The sequence below is a fragment of the Buteo buteo genome, chromosome 9 (assembly GCF_964188355.1).
Source record: "Buteo buteo chromosome 9, bButBut1.hap1.1, whole genome shotgun sequence".
Taxonomy (NCBI): domain Eukaryota; kingdom Metazoa; phylum Chordata; class Aves; order Accipitriformes; family Accipitridae; genus Buteo; species Buteo buteo.
This window is the reverse complement of record NC_134179.1, coordinates 42,429,660-42,446,433: the sequence shown is the minus strand read 5'-3', so window position 1 is coordinate 42,446,433 and position 16,774 is coordinate 42,429,660. Positions and strand designations below refer to the sequence as shown.

At 58.2% G+C, this 16,774-nt stretch overlaps 1 protein-coding gene across 1 annotated transcript in view; it reads right to left on the bottom strand.

Annotated features, from left to right (window-relative positions):
* Window positions 1-12,610, bottom strand: part of MRC2 (mannose receptor C-type 2) — a 28,358-nt gene extending 15,748 nt beyond the window's left edge. Inside the window, exons 1-3 of the mRNA XM_075036248.1 lie at window positions 12,100-12,610; window positions 518-916; window positions 95-268 (exon numbers count right to left, since the gene is read on the bottom strand). Coding sequence (XP_074892349.1) covers window positions 95-268; window positions 518-916; window positions 12,100-12,190 — 664 coding nt within the window. The 5' untranslated portion in view covers window positions 12,191-12,610. The remainder of the gene's footprint in view (window positions 1-94; window positions 269-517; window positions 917-12,099) is intronic.
* Between the last annotated feature and the right edge of the window lie 4,164 nt (window positions 12,611-16,774).

The window sequence follows — 16,774 nt, the reverse complement described above, 5'->3', positions numbered from 1 at the left end:
GCTGCTCATGGGAGGAGGGACGAGGCAGGAGGAAAGGGGAGAAGCAGGAAAGCCCCCGGGAGGGATGGACAGGGATGTGTCCCCCCCGACTTACTCTTTATGGGGCAAAAACCCCATCGCTCGTCCTTGCCGTAGTCCTGGGTGGTGGCACACCAGAGATGGCCGTCCTCCCGCCCCGTGCTAGTGCACTCGTGAAACCACTGGTTGTCGTACTTGAAGGGGATGGTGCACGGCTTCCCGTGCGAGTTGCCCTGGATGGTGTAAATCTCTGCAGGAAAAGAGGAGCCCTTGCTTGAGGCTGCGTCTATGGGGGGGCTGGAGGGAGGTTTGGGGTGAGGGGCGCGGGTTGGCCCGGCGTGGGGGCTAGCGGGGTGCGCAGAGGCTGCCTGCTCCCCATCATCCCGATCCTGCCTGGTTTCGCAGGCAGGACCCGATTGCTGCGGCACCACGGCCTCAGCTCACATTTCAGGGCTGGTTTGGGTTACGGGATTAATACTAACACCCAGCGAGGCATTACCAGAGTATGGCACGGAGCACAGATCCTCCTCGGTGCCGTACGTCCTCCACTGCGAACCGTGTCCCTGGTCCCCCCTGTCCAGGGAGGAATTGCCCGGGCGGGCGCCGAGATGCTGGGAGAGCTGCTCCCCGAGGCCTCGGCAGCTCCAGCGCATGTTGACGGACTCGCGGTCGCACTCGTAGGTGGCCAAGGGGTGCAGCCCGGCCGTGGCGTTGGCCCCGTGCCACGACACCCCCAGGCACTGCATGGCCCCCACGTTGAAGAGGCGATTTCGCGAGACCCATTTCCACTGCTGGGCCGGGGCGCTGGCGTTGCAGCCCTTGGTGAGTCTCACCAGCGAGTCCTTCGTCTCCAGGCAGCCCTGCGCGCCCGCGTTGTAGATGAGGAAGACTTTGGAGTCTGGGTATAAAAAAAAAAACAGGGGGAAAGGGTTAAAGCGTCGCCGAGGATTCGGGCGTCGTAGCACGCATTGCCCCCAGCCTGGCCAGAGCATCCTGGCTCCCTTTCCACGCACGTTAAGTTTTGGGGTGCATCCCTGTGCACGGCACCCGGCACACCGGGGACCACCGCTTCCCCACCGAAATAACCCTGGTTTTTGCCCCGATGACCGTCCTCGGGGTGATGGGCTCCAGACAGGGTGATATGGATGGGTGTTTGCACCCAGAGCCGGCTGAAGCCTCGCAGCATCCCCGCGAAGCGCCGGCAAGCGGTTTTCGGGCATGGGAGGTGGTTCAAAGAGCTTGCCCGCTCTAACAGCATCATCAGAGCCATTTAAAATTGAATTCCCGACCGCAGCATCCTGAGGCATCGCAACGAGCCCACGCCGACAGCTTCGACACCGGCCATCTGCTCCGGGTGGAGAAAAACAGAGCAGGGAAACAGAGAGCACATCTGTCGGTTTTTACGTGTATTTGGGGACCTGTTAAAAAAAAAACTGCGGAGCACGCAAGAACTTTGGGGGAAGGTCTCCCAAGCGCGTGAGCGATGGAAAACGCCGGCGTGCAGCCTTGGGTCCCGCAGGCACGGCCCCGGCCCCAGCAAATACAAAACGTCAGGTTAGGACCCTCCGAAATCCCAGCCCGGGAGCGGAGCGAGGGGAATCGCTGCCAGCAGATAAAGCGCTAGCGCAGCTGCGGAGGGGAGAAAGGCCGATCTCAACCCCAGCTCGATGCACGTCCATGGCCCAACCCTGCATCCCCACCGCAATTCTCCGACCCCCAGCATCACCGAGGGCCGCCCCAGCACCCAAATCCATCTCAAAACCCGTATAAACCAGTAAACCCTGGATGTTACGCTGGGACACGTTGCTCCAGCTGACGTGTCATTTTTAAAAGATACTTTATTTCTTCAAATGCATGTTTCTAAGCTAAAAAGCCGCCCCCGGGCTCCGCGCAGCCGCTTCTTGCCCCAACACCCCAGCAAAAAAGCTGCCCAAAGCAGCACATCAACAAGACGACTTTTGTCGGGGTTTTTTTTGTTTTAAAAGCGACCCTTTTTTTTCCACCACAAGCATTCACCAGAAGTCAAAGCGAACTCACGGGCCCTGCTATATTTAGCTTTGGTTTGCTTTCGTTTTTTGCCATTATACGAATTTTTTTGGGCTGAAAAGGTTTTCATTTCCTATTCCCCCGCAACCTCACCCTGCCCCAGCTATGTTGTTACAGGCAGCTCCGGCACATTCGAGCAACAAACATCTTGGCTCAGTGAACTTTCCTGACTTGTTTCTGAAAGGAAAAAAGAAATGGAGGAAGAACGACACCCCATTTCATTTCGGAGCTTCAGCATCGACCCAACTCCAGAAAAGAAATGATGCAAAAGGCCTGTTCCCCAGCCGAGATGAGATCGGTGATGACCTCAAATAAAAGTGAAGCCCGTTCACACGGCCATCTCCAGCGAGCAGGCTCTGTGCACGTGCAACAGAAAAAGGCAGCGACTGGAAGAAGAAAAGTTTCATTTCTGGGAAAATAGTTTTCAAATCATGACCAGTGAACAAAAAAATACACAAAAATTCAGATGGGGCTGATTTTGCCTGGCTGAAGCTCAGGTGCCTTAAACCGGTGCTGGTGTTTCCCCAGCTGGAGCTGGCTTGATCCTGACCTGGACATCAGGACACCAGCTGGTCCCCCCACCAAACACCCATCTCACCGTGCCAAAATCAGCCACGGCATCACCCAGCCCATCGCTCACCCCTTTCCCGCATGCAGTGAGGGGTGGTGCAACCACCACCAGCACTGGGGATGTGGTGGTGGGGGGGTCTTTAAGCACTTCTAGGGTCATGCAGCATCAGTGCCGTGACCTGCTGGACCCAAGTACCAGCGCTCGGGCAGGATGAGGCCTCCCTGGGTCACAGGCTGATGCCACAGTGCCTTGCAAGGAGCCAAACACCAGCCCTTTGGTACTGGGAATAGGAAAAGCTGCTCTACCGCGAGCACCGCCGCTGCCGTTAGCAGCAGGGGTCAGCAACGGGACACCCTTCGCTTATCTGCTAGCCTGGCTTTGCAAGAAAAAATTAATAGCATCTTGGAAAAGCCCTGGAGCCGGCGCCAGGAGTCGGCGTCAGGGTGCTCAGCGCCGCATCGGGGCCGCGCGGCATCACACGAGATCAACGCTCGACGGCCACCACGCAGCAGCACGGCGCTCAGAGGAAGCTGTCCAGACCAGAGGGGGCAGCCCTCGGGGCCGGAAAAGCATAAAATACCATTTTACTCTAAAAAGAGAAGAGCTGGAGGTAGGAAATTATAGGCTAAGGGTTTTGGTCTGCCCCCACACACTGCAGGCAGCTCAGCCCATGGCCCCTTTGCTCGAAGCAGGCAGAAGAGGACACCCAGTGTGTGTGTCCCCCCAGTCCCCGCTGAGCCCTGGACGAACGGGAAATCTTTAGCACCAGCTCAGCACCTCCCCAGCGCTTCCATCTTCTCCCCTTGCAAAAACCACCGTGCACCGACGGCAGCGACCTGCTCCCAGCGAGGCTGGAGCTGGGGAGGACAACCAGCACGAGCTCAACACACGTCAGCAAAGGCACATGCTGTGCTTCACCCAGAATACGCTTTTCTTTCACTTATTTATAGGGAATTTGGGGCTGACTTGACCCCCGTTGGTGTCCATGACGTTGGCAGGTGCGCTTGGACAGGCCCCCGATGCACTGAAAGGAGCTTTCAGCCTCCCTGGCACGGCTGAGCCCGATGGGTTTCGATGTCTACAGAGCAAACAGCTCCCCAGCGGACCACCAGTCTTTTTTTGCACGGTCCTCAACATCTCCCAGCCACCGCTTGCGAAAAAACCCCAAAACGTGGCCGCAGGCACTGTGCCGCCGAGCGCCAGCCTGGCTGCGACCGGCTCCAGCTCTACCAGCGATGCCCAGTGCCGAAACTGGGGCCTGAGTGAGCTCTCCCTGCTCCCACCCGGCTGCCGATGAACGGGATGGATGCGGAGTTGGGTGGGATGGGGCAAGTTTGTATTGATGAATCCCTTCTCCCAAGCTGGTATCTCGCAGAGCAAACCCAACCCTCGCAGGAGGCAGGTCCAGAGCAGCATCCCAGTGGGACTGGGAATGTCCCTGTCCCTTCCAGGGCCCCCTCTCCTGCACTGCCCTCCGCAGCCATGGCACAGCTACGGGTGACTCCTTTCAGAGATGCTCCTCAGGTTTTTGCATCCACCTGCGGAGCTGAAACCCCACCGGCAGAGCTTCCCAACCACCCTCCGGCTATGGAAACCCAACCACGGCAAACACCGGCAGATCCTTCCCAAAGAGGAGCTGCCCTCCGGCGTGGGACGAAGAGCACTGGAAAACGCAACTGCTGGATGCTCTGGCCTGGAATCACCAAAATTAAACCAGGGCTGGATCTGATGAGCGCTGGAGTAGGTACCCTGCGCACCCCGTGCCTCTCCCTCCTGCGTCCTACATCTTTTGAGCAGGACCAACTCAGAGCACCTCTGCTCCATCATGTCCTGCTCCTGCTCCTCCTCCTCCTCCTCCTCTGCAGAAGAACTGTGAAAGCAAAGCGAAAACCTACACTTTCAGCAAGGATGCTGTCTTGTCCCAGACACGCAGACACCTGGATGCCGCCTCTGGCTTACTGGTATGAGTGTAGAAACCAGCTGGTGCTATGAGACAGCGTGATGGTGGGGGTGGTGGGGAGCTGGGGCTGAGAGTGAGGCACCGGCTCTGCCCGCAGAAACGTTCCCCTCTCCCACGGGGGAAATACTGGGATGCTCGCCCTCCGGCACAGTGGGAGAAACCGGCCTTGGCACTGGCAGCTGAATGCAGTAGAGATGGAGAAGCTGCGATCCTTTGGGGCAGCCCTCAAGGGAGTTTTTACACCCCGTGCCTGACTCCAGGTTCTTTTTTTTTTTGATTAAAAAAAGCAAAGTTTTTAGCCAGCACAAAGTCTGAATTGAAGGGAACTCAGCTCAACCCTTCCCACAACAGCTTTACCACTCCATGGCAAATAAGGAAAGCTTCGCAACCTACAATTTTGGGGAATGTGGGCAGCACTGGATGAGAGAAGTGACGGGGATGGGGAGGCTCCAGGGGACAGAGGTGGCTGTCGGGTGGTGGTAGACACAGAAAGCACTGCAGCACGGCACGGACGGGTGTCCTCAGCACCCTGCCCCGAGCGCGTCCCAACCCAGCCACCCACACCAGGACACCCAGAGCACCCCTGCTCCATTGCGTTTGTCACCCTCCCGTCACCAGCAACAAACGCGGGAGCCAATTTAAGAGAGGACTGAAGCTACGGCTGGACCCCGGTCCCGGTTATCCCCGGCTGGAGCAGCTCCAAGGCTCTGGCCGTGATTTCATCCGACCGTGGCCAAAAGCGAACGCTGGCCCCAGCATGGCAGTGCCGCTCTGGCTCTGCGCCCGCAGCCCCTGCCACCCACTTGGCTCCTCTGCGAAGCTCATCGTGGCACCCACTTGACGGCAGAGCCCTTCACGCAGCTCTGGGGCTCAGCCCCATCCTGCAGGTGAAGGTGCTCCCTGCTTGGCGCTTGGGATCACCCTTTATTTGGGGTGTCCTGAAAAACCCAGCTCCAAGCCCGCTTCTCCAGGAGGCTGAGCACACACAGAGCAATGGGGACAATCCCCTCCTGGAAGGTTTCTGTGCTGCAGACACGGCCACAGATGTGGTTTGCTCTAAACCACCCATCAAAGGGAGCAAAATCCTCAAAGCCCGGTGTGGTGCCCCAGCCACAGCAGCAAACCGGGCTCCGTTGGGGCTCCGAGACCCAGGAGCTTCTCAGGGGCTGCAGACCGCCGTGCAAGGAAAGCAAATTTGCTAACGAACACCTTTGTTTGACTTTGGGAGCCCATGCAAAAGTTTTACCCATAACATCCTGCAGCAAGAAACCCACCCTTCACTTCCATGGTACATAAAGAAACCTCCTTTCAGCCTGAACCTCCTGGTTTCATGTGCTCTCACCCACTAGAAAACAAGGGCACACCAGTCCTAAGCCACCTGCTCTAAACCACCGGCTTTTCAGCCCATTATTGCTGCCCGAGGGTGAGCAGCAGCTCCGAAACCCACGTCGCATGGCTGGAAGAAAACCTGCGGGAAGTGGCAGCTCATTCACAATAAACAAGGTGGGGATGCACCGAGCTCGGGGGCAAGATCAGCAACAGAGAAGCAAACCCCCCTGGAATAAAAAAAAACAGAAAAAGAGCCATAAAGCATTGGTCATCAAATACAGGAGGGCTTCACCCAACAGAGCGAGCCTCCGCCAGGCTCAGCTTGCACAGCCCCGCAGGAGGGGAGGGAACTGCTGGGATGGGGAGAGAGCCATCCCAAAAATTCACCCTCCAGTGACATTTGGGAGTGCGGGACCCCAGGGCTGCATCCCAGCATTGTGCCCAGCTGGCTCTGCTGAGGGATGCTGCAGGGGCACAGAAAAGCCCCCAGCTCCATCTTAAATTCCGTATTACTGGATGAAATATTCCTCTGGAGGAAAAACCCCTTCCTTGAAAAAAGGTCCCAGCACAGCCCGGCATTACCACCCCTGGCATCCGCGCCCCCAGCCGTCACTCCAGGCGTGGTGGATGCCATCCCCAAGGTCTCAGCATGGAGAAGAGCAAAAGTATAGCCATTGCCATAAAGAGCAGCAATTTTTGGCCCAAGGAAGGAGCCTGTGCATCCCTCTGAGGGCTGAGAAGGGGAAGTGGTGATAAGAAAAGTAGCAGCTGTACCTGCGGGAGCTCCCGACGGCAGAGCTGGAGCATCCCCGCTGCCATCGACCACGGGGTACGAGAGCAGCCCCAGCCTGCTGGGAGGGCATCGCTGCTCTACCTGCCCCCCCGAGCTGCTTTTGGGCATTGATAAACACTACGCAACCCCTTAAAGAGGCAATTCAGATCAATAAAAAAAAAAAATTTAAAAAAAAAAAAAGGGAAGGAAATGCAGACTACCAGCAGCCGCAGGGCACGCCGTGAGCCTCTGGCTCCGGAGGGGGCACCGGCACTGCTCCCGTCTGCTCGAGAACCGATGGCATACACCAAGCCACCCACCTCTGATGCTCCTAAAATAGCGGTTTGCATCAAAACACCGCTGCTGCCCGACGTCCCACAGGCTCGCCCCGGGCCAGCGCATCCCTGGAGCTCGACTGGGGCCAGACTCAGTCAAGAAGCAGCTCTGGGTGCTCCAAGCCAAGCTCCAGAATAAAAGATGGGCATTGTTGTTTTGTTTTTTTAAAAAGAAACCTCAGGGAATAAGGAGCAGATCTCTTGTTACGGGGAAGAAAGGGAAGGTCCTGATGGCCTGGTTGAGGCTATGAAGCAGCAGGACCTGCACTTGGAGCCGAAAAACTCCTCTTGGCTTGTCCAGCGGTGTGGAGAGAAGCTGCTGTTTATACGGTGGGAGCCGTAGGAGACAAGCTCCTTACTTGGCCACGGCCACGAAGGCTACCTACCACCCTGCTTACTCTCTGCTGCCTCGGAAAGATTTTGGATGGGGTCCACATACCACATTTCAGCCTCTCTGCAGACATTAAAAAGTCCCCTCTCCCCGCACCCTGCCTGGGATGCAGACAAAATGCATTCCACGGGGGACGATTGCCTGTGGGCAGCTCAAGTGACTCGCCCACAGCTGTGGCAGGGGACAAGGGAGCCAGGAGCCCCCGCATCCACCCGCCGGTACCCAGCAAAAGGTAGAAAGATGTAAATTTTCCCTAAATTTCCCCCAGACCCGCTCCAGGCTCCAGCCCCGCAGCGGCCGTACGCATCCAGAGGTGGAAATCCCAGGTTTGCCGACTCCCCGGGAATGCAGAGGGAGGAAAGCGGCACCATCCATCTAACGGGCTCCAGCCGGGATGGAGGAATGTGATGGACCCCAAAGAGCACAGCGGGGAGTGAGGAAGGACAGGGGTCCCCCAGCTGCCACCGGCCAGATGATCCCCCCAGGACGCGGTGGCCGGGCTCGCTGCGAATGTCCTGTCCCACATACGTCTTCTCACCCGGCCACAAAATCCCGGCAGCCTCGGCCATGTCCAAGGGGATCGTTCTGGCCTCCGCTCGTCTGATGAGCCCCAATTTGCTCACCCTGAAGCATCGCCCACCAGCACCACAGACCCTCCCGGTCAGCAAATTCGCGGGACAGCCCTGACTCGTGTCCTCAGACACGGTTCCAGCCCCGTTGGCTGAAAACTACCCAATTTTTCAAAACTACTCAAGAAATTTCCAAAGAAAAGGAAAAAAGATCCAGAGATTTCTCCTCCTTTGTTTCACCAGCACCATTCCTGATATTAACACCCCGAGCGGTGCCATCAGTGTCTCAGGACAGCAGAACCCCCATTTCACCAAAACCAAGCACATTTGCACAGTAAGGATCAGACCCTGGTGTCCCACAGCCTTTTTTTTTTTTCTTTTAATTAAAATTATTAACACGAAGCTTTTCTCACCAGGTGCTCTCTGCTTGCCTCGTGCCCAGCACTCAAGGACAAGACTCAGGTAAAATGGGGCCATTCCTGTAGATCCCAAAGTCGCCGTGTCTAGATTCAGGCAGAGGAAAGGGAAGGGCTCGATCTCCCCATTCCTGGTCTCAGCACCATCCTGCAAACATGCTATTTTACACGGAAAATCCCATTTACGTCCCTGTTGCGACAGCACGAGGTGCAGCGCAGGATTGAGCTCTCGCCGTGATAGGGATGAAGGGAGCATCATGCTTGAAAAATAATACCCTGTGCCCCCTGCCAACAGCCAAACCTTCGCTCCTGGGCTAAAGTGCACTCCCAAGAATTTGCAAGTCGATCCCCTAATCATTTTCTAATCCTTAATTAATTAAAGATGGGTCCTTTAAGAAAAAGAGCATCTGTGTGGGTCTCTTTTGGGCTCGAGCAATCTTAAGAATGAGAAAAATGTCGATGCTCCGCAGACTCGGCACAGTTCAAATTAATTAAAATCCTGCTTCTCGGCTGCATGCGAAGAACAAAATTTTACAAATCGCTTAAACAACCTTTCGAGGAAATGGCTGGGTTGGGACGGGCTCGAGCGGGCTGCAAGGGCGGCCGCCGCAGACGCTCCCACCCGAGAATCGGCCGCACTCGACGGAGCCGAGCAGGGCGCGATGCAGCGCCGGGACCTCCGGCAGAGCTGCCGACGTGGGCAACAGCCCTTCGCTGCCCTTCTCCGAGCACCGGCTCAGGAACCGGAGCCAGAGTCTCCCGCTATGGATTTATCAGCTGGGAAAGATGATTTAGCAAACAGCAATTATAGCCCCTCAGCAGCCATTTGCTTTGATTTCGGGGCAAAAAGTTTCCCTGGAAAATATTTAAGGAAGAAGGAAGGCAGGAGCGTGCCTCTGCCCTGCAGGGAAAGGTGCAAAATCCAGCCAGAAATAAAGCCGAAGAGAGAAACCTGCAACGTGGCTTTAGCCATCACCGGGACCTCACGCCTGAAAACACCTTCTCGTGTGCCGGCAAAATGTCCCCGGGGTGGCACCTTGCCCTGGGAAACCTCCCGGGGCCACCACACCGCGCTGGGTGGCTTTGGGGGGAAGGGACAGTTTTGCACCGAAGGCTAAATCTCTTCTGCTTTTCATTCTTGTCATTCTTGCGCAAGCAGCCATCCCTCGCCTCGTCCCTCTCCCGCCCGGCCGGCTGCTGAGGCTGCAAGCGTGCCGGGGCGGCGAGGTCCCCGGTTGTCCCCTGCCAGGCGCGGCCGCAAAGCTGACACCTCCATCCCTCTTTCCTGCTCCCAAATAATCCGAAGAAGATCGAGTTATGATTTCTTGGAGCCGCGTTTGCCGTGCAACAAGCTATTTCCATTGCAAAGAGGAAAATGGGGGCGGTGGCGGGGGGGGGGGGGGGGAAGCTTCATGCAAAGGCTGCTCTGTTTGTTTTCCAGGCTGTAAATTCTTCCCTTCGCCCCCATCCCCTCGCCACAAAGCCGATGAGGCAGCTCCTGCCGGCGGGTCCCGCACCGGCCAGGTGGAGAAGCTGATCCAAAGCACCGGCATCGACACGGGAACCTCGTCCCGCCTGCAGCCACCGCGGGACGGGAGCTGCTGCCTCAGTTTCCCCACGACAGGCACGTGGGTGCTCAAGCGATGCTGCAGAGGCGGTGATATCTCACCGAGGAGCCACAAACCTCCTGCCAAAAGCCCCGCTCCGGCTTCCCGGCTGTCCTGGAGGCAAGGATTTGACACAAACCCCTCAAGGAAGCGACAGGTCCCCAGGGAAAGCAACGGCGTCTGCCGGGCCAGCCCCCGCCGACAGCGTCCTCGCAAACAGCACTCGCTCACGGGACTCTTGCAACTGACCCATCCCGATCCCCAAAATCCCAGCGAGGATCCTTTCCGACCTACAAACCCAGCCTGGTGCTGGGGGACCTTGGATGTGGCACCCTCCATTGGTGCCAACCCCCTTCGCCCACCGGGACCAAGCCAGGGCTGATACTGGGGAGATGAGCGGAAAAGTGGGGATGGGGTGGGGAGGAGAAGAACCGTGGGTGCTCGCACCCACTCGCCAGCGGGACGCTCAGCACGAGCAGCATAACACCGTGGGCTGGAGGCAGCTGAAAGCCGCCTTGTTCCTCGCCCTGCCCCGGCGCGGGGTCGGCTGCCACCGCGCTCCCGCCGGGACAGAGGTGCCTCTGTCCTCGGGCTCGCCAGACCTGGATCCCACCGACATTTTTCAGGGTGAAACAGCCAGACGCGATCCTTACAGGTAGCTAAAGGCCAGCTGAAATCGAGTTGCTTCCCTTCAAACCCGCCAAAGGAGAAATTCATGGCCCTCAAGAAAATTACGGGGAGGTTTAATGGGAATTTGGGGGTTCCGCTCGGATGTCTCCAACCAGCAGCAAACCCTGGGAACTGCTCTTCTGAACGCCCCGCGGTACGGGGGTCTCCTTCCCCATCGCCTCCTCCTTTCTCCATCTCTCAGACGAGCAGTTTCTCCCGGCCGGGCGCCTCCGGAGCCGGGGCTGGACCCCTCGCCCTGGCACCGGATCGGTGCCCAACGGCATCGCACCCCAAATCGACAGCGACCCCACGCTTGGCCCCGGGGCTGGTGGGGAAGAGGGGAAAGCGGGGGGCAAAGAGCGAGGGGAGGAGGAGAACAGTGCCCTCCCATGCTGCTGTTTCCAAATCTGCTTTGGATTTGCTAAACGTACTCTAATAAAATAGGCCAAGGGTTTACGGTTGTTATTGTTCAGGCAAAAGTAGCCAATTTTGCTTTTTTTTTTTTTTTAAGAAGTTTTCTCAATAGGGCCAAATTAATCCAAGGAAGCAACAAAAGCAGTTTCTCGCTTCTGTGCTAGACTATTCTGGGGTAAAAAAGTGTCTCAAATGGCAATTCCAGGGGCCGTCCCAAGGATCCTCAGGCGTCTGGCACATGGTGTCTTCAGAAGGTTTTTAAAAAAAAAAAAAAAAATGCAACCCTTTGCCTTTCTTGTGAGAAGTTACCAAAAAAAAAGAAGGAAGTCTGCAAATACCCACTCGGGCCCCGATCCCGCGGGGCACTTTTCTATAGGTTTAACACGCCGGGATGTGGGGTGGGGGGGGTGGGGAAAGGGTGGAGGGGGTGTCAGGATGGGAGAGGGAGGAAACCTCCAACAAAACTTCGGCTCCTTCCCGACCTCCCCCTCCGCGACCTGCCCTCCCCGGGGAGACAAAAGGCCGGAGCGGGGTTGCGGGACGCTGCGGGCCGGCGGCCGCCCCCCCTCCAGCCCCGGAGCCGCCCTGGGCCCCCCCCCCCAGCGGCCACGGAACCGTTTCCGCCGGACTCGCCAGACTCGCTGCGTGGCCGCACGGCGCGGGGAGTTAAAAGTAAAAAAAAAAAAAAAAAAAAAAAAAAATACTAAAAGCGAGCGTCAAACGCGGCGGAACGGGGAAGAAAACACGGCGCGGCGAAAGCGAAGAAAACAAAACGCGGCGGAACAAACCGCCACCGGAGGAGGATGAAGTAAAAGAAACCGCGATAAAAGCAAAGAAAACATTCCGGGAGGAAAGAAAGCGGAGCGATGTAAACCGCGCCCGGAGCGAAGCGATATCCCCCCCGCACCCTCCCCGCTACCGAGGATCCTGCCGCCCCCCCGCCCGGTTTCTCCCCAATAATGATTTTAGGGGGGGGGTAGGAGGAGGGAGGCGCGGTCCCACCTGGGTGCGCAGCGCCGAGCACCAGCTGGAGGCCGAAGAGGCAGCAGAGGGGGGCGCGGAGGGGCCGCGGTCCGGCCGAGCCGCCCCCCATGCCCGGAGCTGCCCCGCTCCGCTCCGCTCCGCTCGGGGCCCTCGTTGCTCCCTCACCGGGGCCGGGGGGGGGGGGGGCGGGCGGGGAGACGGAGGAGGAGGAGGGGACACCGAAAAGAGAGAGAGGGAGGGGAGAAAGGGGGAGGGAAGAAAAAAAAGGAAAAAAAAAAAAAAAGTTAAAAAAAATAAATTTAAAAAAAAAAAAAATAAAAAATCGTGTGCGCCGGCCTCAGACACTGCGTCAGCCGCGCTGCCCTCGCCGGTGGGCCCAGCCCAAAAAAAAAAAATAAAAAAGAGAAAAAAAAAAAAGCGGGGAGGGAGGCGGGGGTTGGGGCCGGCCGGGGGCTCCGCCGAGGGGGCGGCCGCGGCCCGGGCACCGGGGAAGGGGCGGAGGGGGGGGGGGGTGGCTGGGGAGGGGGGTGCTCCCCGTCTTGCTGCCCGGTGTTGGGGCTCGGCGGTGCTGCTGGGGGGGTTGGGGGGGATTTGGGGGTGAAGGGGGGCTTGGGGGTGATGTTGGGGGGGTTGGGGGTGAAAGGGGGGGCTTGGGGGTGATGTTTGGGGGTGAAAGGGGGGTTGGGGGTGATGTTAGGTGAGTTTTGGGGGTGAAGGGGGGCTTGGGGGTGATGTTTGGGGGTGAAAGAGGGGGCTTGAGGGTGATGTTATATGAGTTTTGGGGGTGAAGGGGTGGTTGGGGGTGGTGTTAGGTGAGTTTTGGGGGTGAAAGGGGGGGCTTGGGGGTGATGTTATATGAGTTTTGGGGGTGAAGGGGTGGTTGGGGGTGATGTTAGGTGAGTTTTGGGGACGAAGGTGATGTTAGGTGGGGTTTGGGGGTGAAGGGATAGTTAGGGGTGATGTTAGGTGAGTCTGGGGGGTGAAGGGGGGGCTTTGGGGTGATGTTATATGAGTTTTTGGGGTGAAGGGGGGCTTGGGGGTGATAGGGGGTTTGGGGGTGAAAGGAGGGACTTGGAGGTGATGTTATATGAGTTTTGGGGGTGAAGGGGTGCTTGGGGGTGATGTTAGGCGAGTTTTGGGGGCTGAAGGGAGGGTTGGGGGTGATGTTGGGGGGGTTGAGGGCAAAGGGGGGGTTTGGGGGTGAAGGGGTGCACAGCCTGGTGCATCCCTGCAAACCCTCGGGGAGGGCTGGGTCCCCCCCGCACAAGGGCCGTGCAGCATCCCCTGCACCCCAGGCAGCCCCGGTGCCCCCAGAGTAAGGCCGAGGGCGCGTGGGAGATGCCCACGGTGCCACCAGCCCCACGTCGGGTCTCGCTGTGGCGCAAGCAAACGCCTTCCCCTGCCCGGGACCTCAGCGTGGGAATCCTTCTCTGCAGGCGAGAGGAGCCAAGGGCCGCTGCGAGCTGCTGTCGCGCGTTTTCGGTTGCACCTCTGGGTGCTCGGAGGGGTTATTTCAGCCCAAGTACGGTATTGCTGAGCCAGCCCAGCTGAATCCTCCTCCATCCGTCTCTGCGGCACAGAGCTGGGCAGCTCCCGTCTTACCTGCGGATGGGGGAATGCTGAGGTCGGACACAGCTCATTGCACCTTCCACCGCGGGGCTGTTGGTGCAGCGCTCACAGTACTCTGCTGAGGAGCGTGGGGTGAAGAGCATCACACAGTATCCAATGTAAATATATCCCATACCCAAGAGCTGAATATAAAAGGCTTTTAAAAACTTTAAAATGTCTTTTAAACTCTTTTTTTTTTACACCTCCCCTCCAGACAGGCCTGCCCAACCTCCTAAAAGCCACCCAAAGAAGGCAGCGTAGTGGAAAACGCTGGAAATCAGCATTTTCCTGGCTTCGTACGGCCGTTGGGCGGTTTCTGTGCAAGGAGGCCCACTGCAATGGGAGCCACGTGGGCACCACAGATTCCTGCTTGGGGGGGTTTCTTCGGTGCTAAAAACCATTCGCACCTTAAAAACCACCAGCACCGAACCAGTGCGGCTGCTCACACCTCCCCAGAGGTCTGGCTGGAGGTAACAGGTCACCCCAAGGCACCTGGAGAAGACTGAAAGTCGCAATTTGCTTCAAACAAAAACCCCAAATCCTTGAAACCTGGGAGGAAAAAAATCCCATCGGGCAGCCAGGCACTGGCTCAGCTGGGCATCGCCCTGCCCGGCCGCTGGAGAGCTGGTTCTCCTCCATTTCTGGAGTGATTGAGAAAGCTTTGAGTGGGGAGGTGGGAACACTTGCGGCACGGTGCAAAGATTTGGTCCCAGTGATGCGGACAGGGTGATGCTTGCGGTGCCCGTCTCGTGGGAACATCCCTGGGGATGCAGGAGCTTCACCTCTTCCTCGAGCTTCCTCTCGATTTGGGCAGCACATCAGACCTCGACACGCAAACGCTGACATACAAAAGTCAGGCGAGACGATGCTTTTAACCAGCCCAAGACGATGGCAGCGCTTCCTTGAGCGGGGGAGCAGGATCTGGCCCCGAGACGGCACGACGCAGGGGGACGCATGTAAGCCAGCCACGTGTTTGGCCGTTCTTGCAAAAATAAATGAATCTATTGTTTCCCAGCAAGGCAGGAAGGACCTGCAGACCGGTGCCAGGACGGGCTTTGGGGATGCAAACCCTCCGGGGAGGGCCCAATTAAGCACATCAGCATCTGGCCTGTTGGGTTTTTTTTAAGCCAGGGATTATTTTTTAATTGAAGCAGCGCTGGGAGAACAGCCTCGCTCGCCTTCCACAGCTGGACGCGTGCCGGCGGCTGCCCGTGGGTAGCGAACACGACAGCCCAGAGGAGAGGAGGGAATTGCCCAGATCCTCGCTCCCATCCCTAAACCTTGGAGACCGCTCCTGGGGGACGCCACCCAGCGAAGTGCCAGCGGCTGGACGCGATGGAGCCGTGAAATCCCACGAGTGGGACCCTCCATCCATGCCGGACGAGCCTGAAAACCCTTTTCCGGGAGGCAAATCCCATGCAAAGGAGACACGGCAGAGTCAAAAGGCTTCGGATCCCATGGACCATCGCCGCCTCCTGGCCTGGTTCACCCCATGTCTTGGAGGCCCCTACGCTGCATGTGATTAGAAGATAATTAGCACTTCCTAATAATTAATTCCTCCATTGCGGGCCAACAGCTCCTCACCTACTCTCCTCCTAATCCGGTTTAGTACCAGCTGAGTTGCTACTCATTGGAGTGGATCGGGAGGAAATGTATTTTTCCCTTTCCCTGGGATGTTTCCAAGCTGTCTGACCTCTCTGGCCCTAACGAGTTGCTGCCAGACGAGGGGACGCGGCCGCGAGCAGGGGACGGCCGACTGTGCCGCCAGCCATGCTCTCGGAAGAGTTCCTTGCACCGGGCGATGGATAGGAGCGATGGGCTCATCCCGGGCTTAGCCAGCCCTCGGGACGTTCAGAATCTGTGGCCGATTCCCGCAGTTGGAGCATCTGTATCTGTCTGCTAGCTGGAAAAATAAATGCTGGTTTTTGGCCAAAGCAACATACCGTATGGGGAGTGGTCGCAGTGGAGGGGCTGTGATGAGACAGGGTGAAACAACATTGGCTCGAGTGAAAGTCACCCTGCAGAAGGATTTGGAAAACCTTTCCAGAGATGGATCTGTGGCACTCACCCACCTCTGGCCGGAGCTCTGCCCTGGTCAGGAGCACTGGCAGAAAATGGGGCAGTCAGGATGCTCAACTTCCCACAGGTTGGAAACTAAGTGTCACTAACGAGCTGTGGGATTCGGGACGGGAAAGAAAAACCCGGATTTGAAGCTGGGGTGCTCAATGGCAGCAAGGCACCCTGGGAGCACTGAGTTTGGGGCTGATACAGGGCACGTTTAAAGTTTGCTTGTGCCAGAGGCGTTAGAGGACAGGATCTGGGGACCCACGGACCACGAGAGCAGTGTCCGTAGCACCAGGCTTGAGGGCAGATGCTCTGGAGGAAGGATCTGCACCAACCCACCAGCCACCTCGGAGGACTGGCAGGTCCAAAGGGTCTATTTTAGAGCCCGGGGAGGACACGGGGGTACATTATATGACCAGGGAGGCCGCATGTCCTGCTCCATTGTGCTCTTCCAAGGACGTTCCCCCCACCCTATGGCTCTCCGCAGGACTGGGGGGCTCCAGGAGAACAGCGCTGGAGACCAAAGCCCTGCCTCGCAGGCAGCGACCGTCGAGGGGCTGCCGGCACCACGGATGCTTTGCTTCGCTTCGGCAACCGCAGCCGGGGACCGCCCGCACGCCGGGGACCGGCAGCACCTGCCAGGCTCCGCCGCGAGCTCAGCCCTCCGTCCGCGCCGCCTCGGCCTCATCCTGGCCTCCGAAAAGGACCGGCCAGGCCAAGATCAACAGCCACCTGGCAGGAGCTGCCGCGCTGAGGTCACTGTTGAGGGAAGAGGCCGTCTTGGCATCTGCCGGCTCCTCTCTCCCCCGCGCCGGCAGCGGCAGCAGAAGGCGGCCACGTCGCTCTCCCCGTGTCGGAGACAGGAGGGGGGACGGCCAGGGGAGCCCCAATCCCAGCGATGGAGATGGCTTCCCCCCCTGCTGAAGCTCGTTGCCGGGCTCTGCAGAGAGGGGTGGTCCAGCAGCCCCCTCGCTGGGACGTGGGGCTTGACACGTCCCCTGGCGTGGTGGGGAAATCCGCA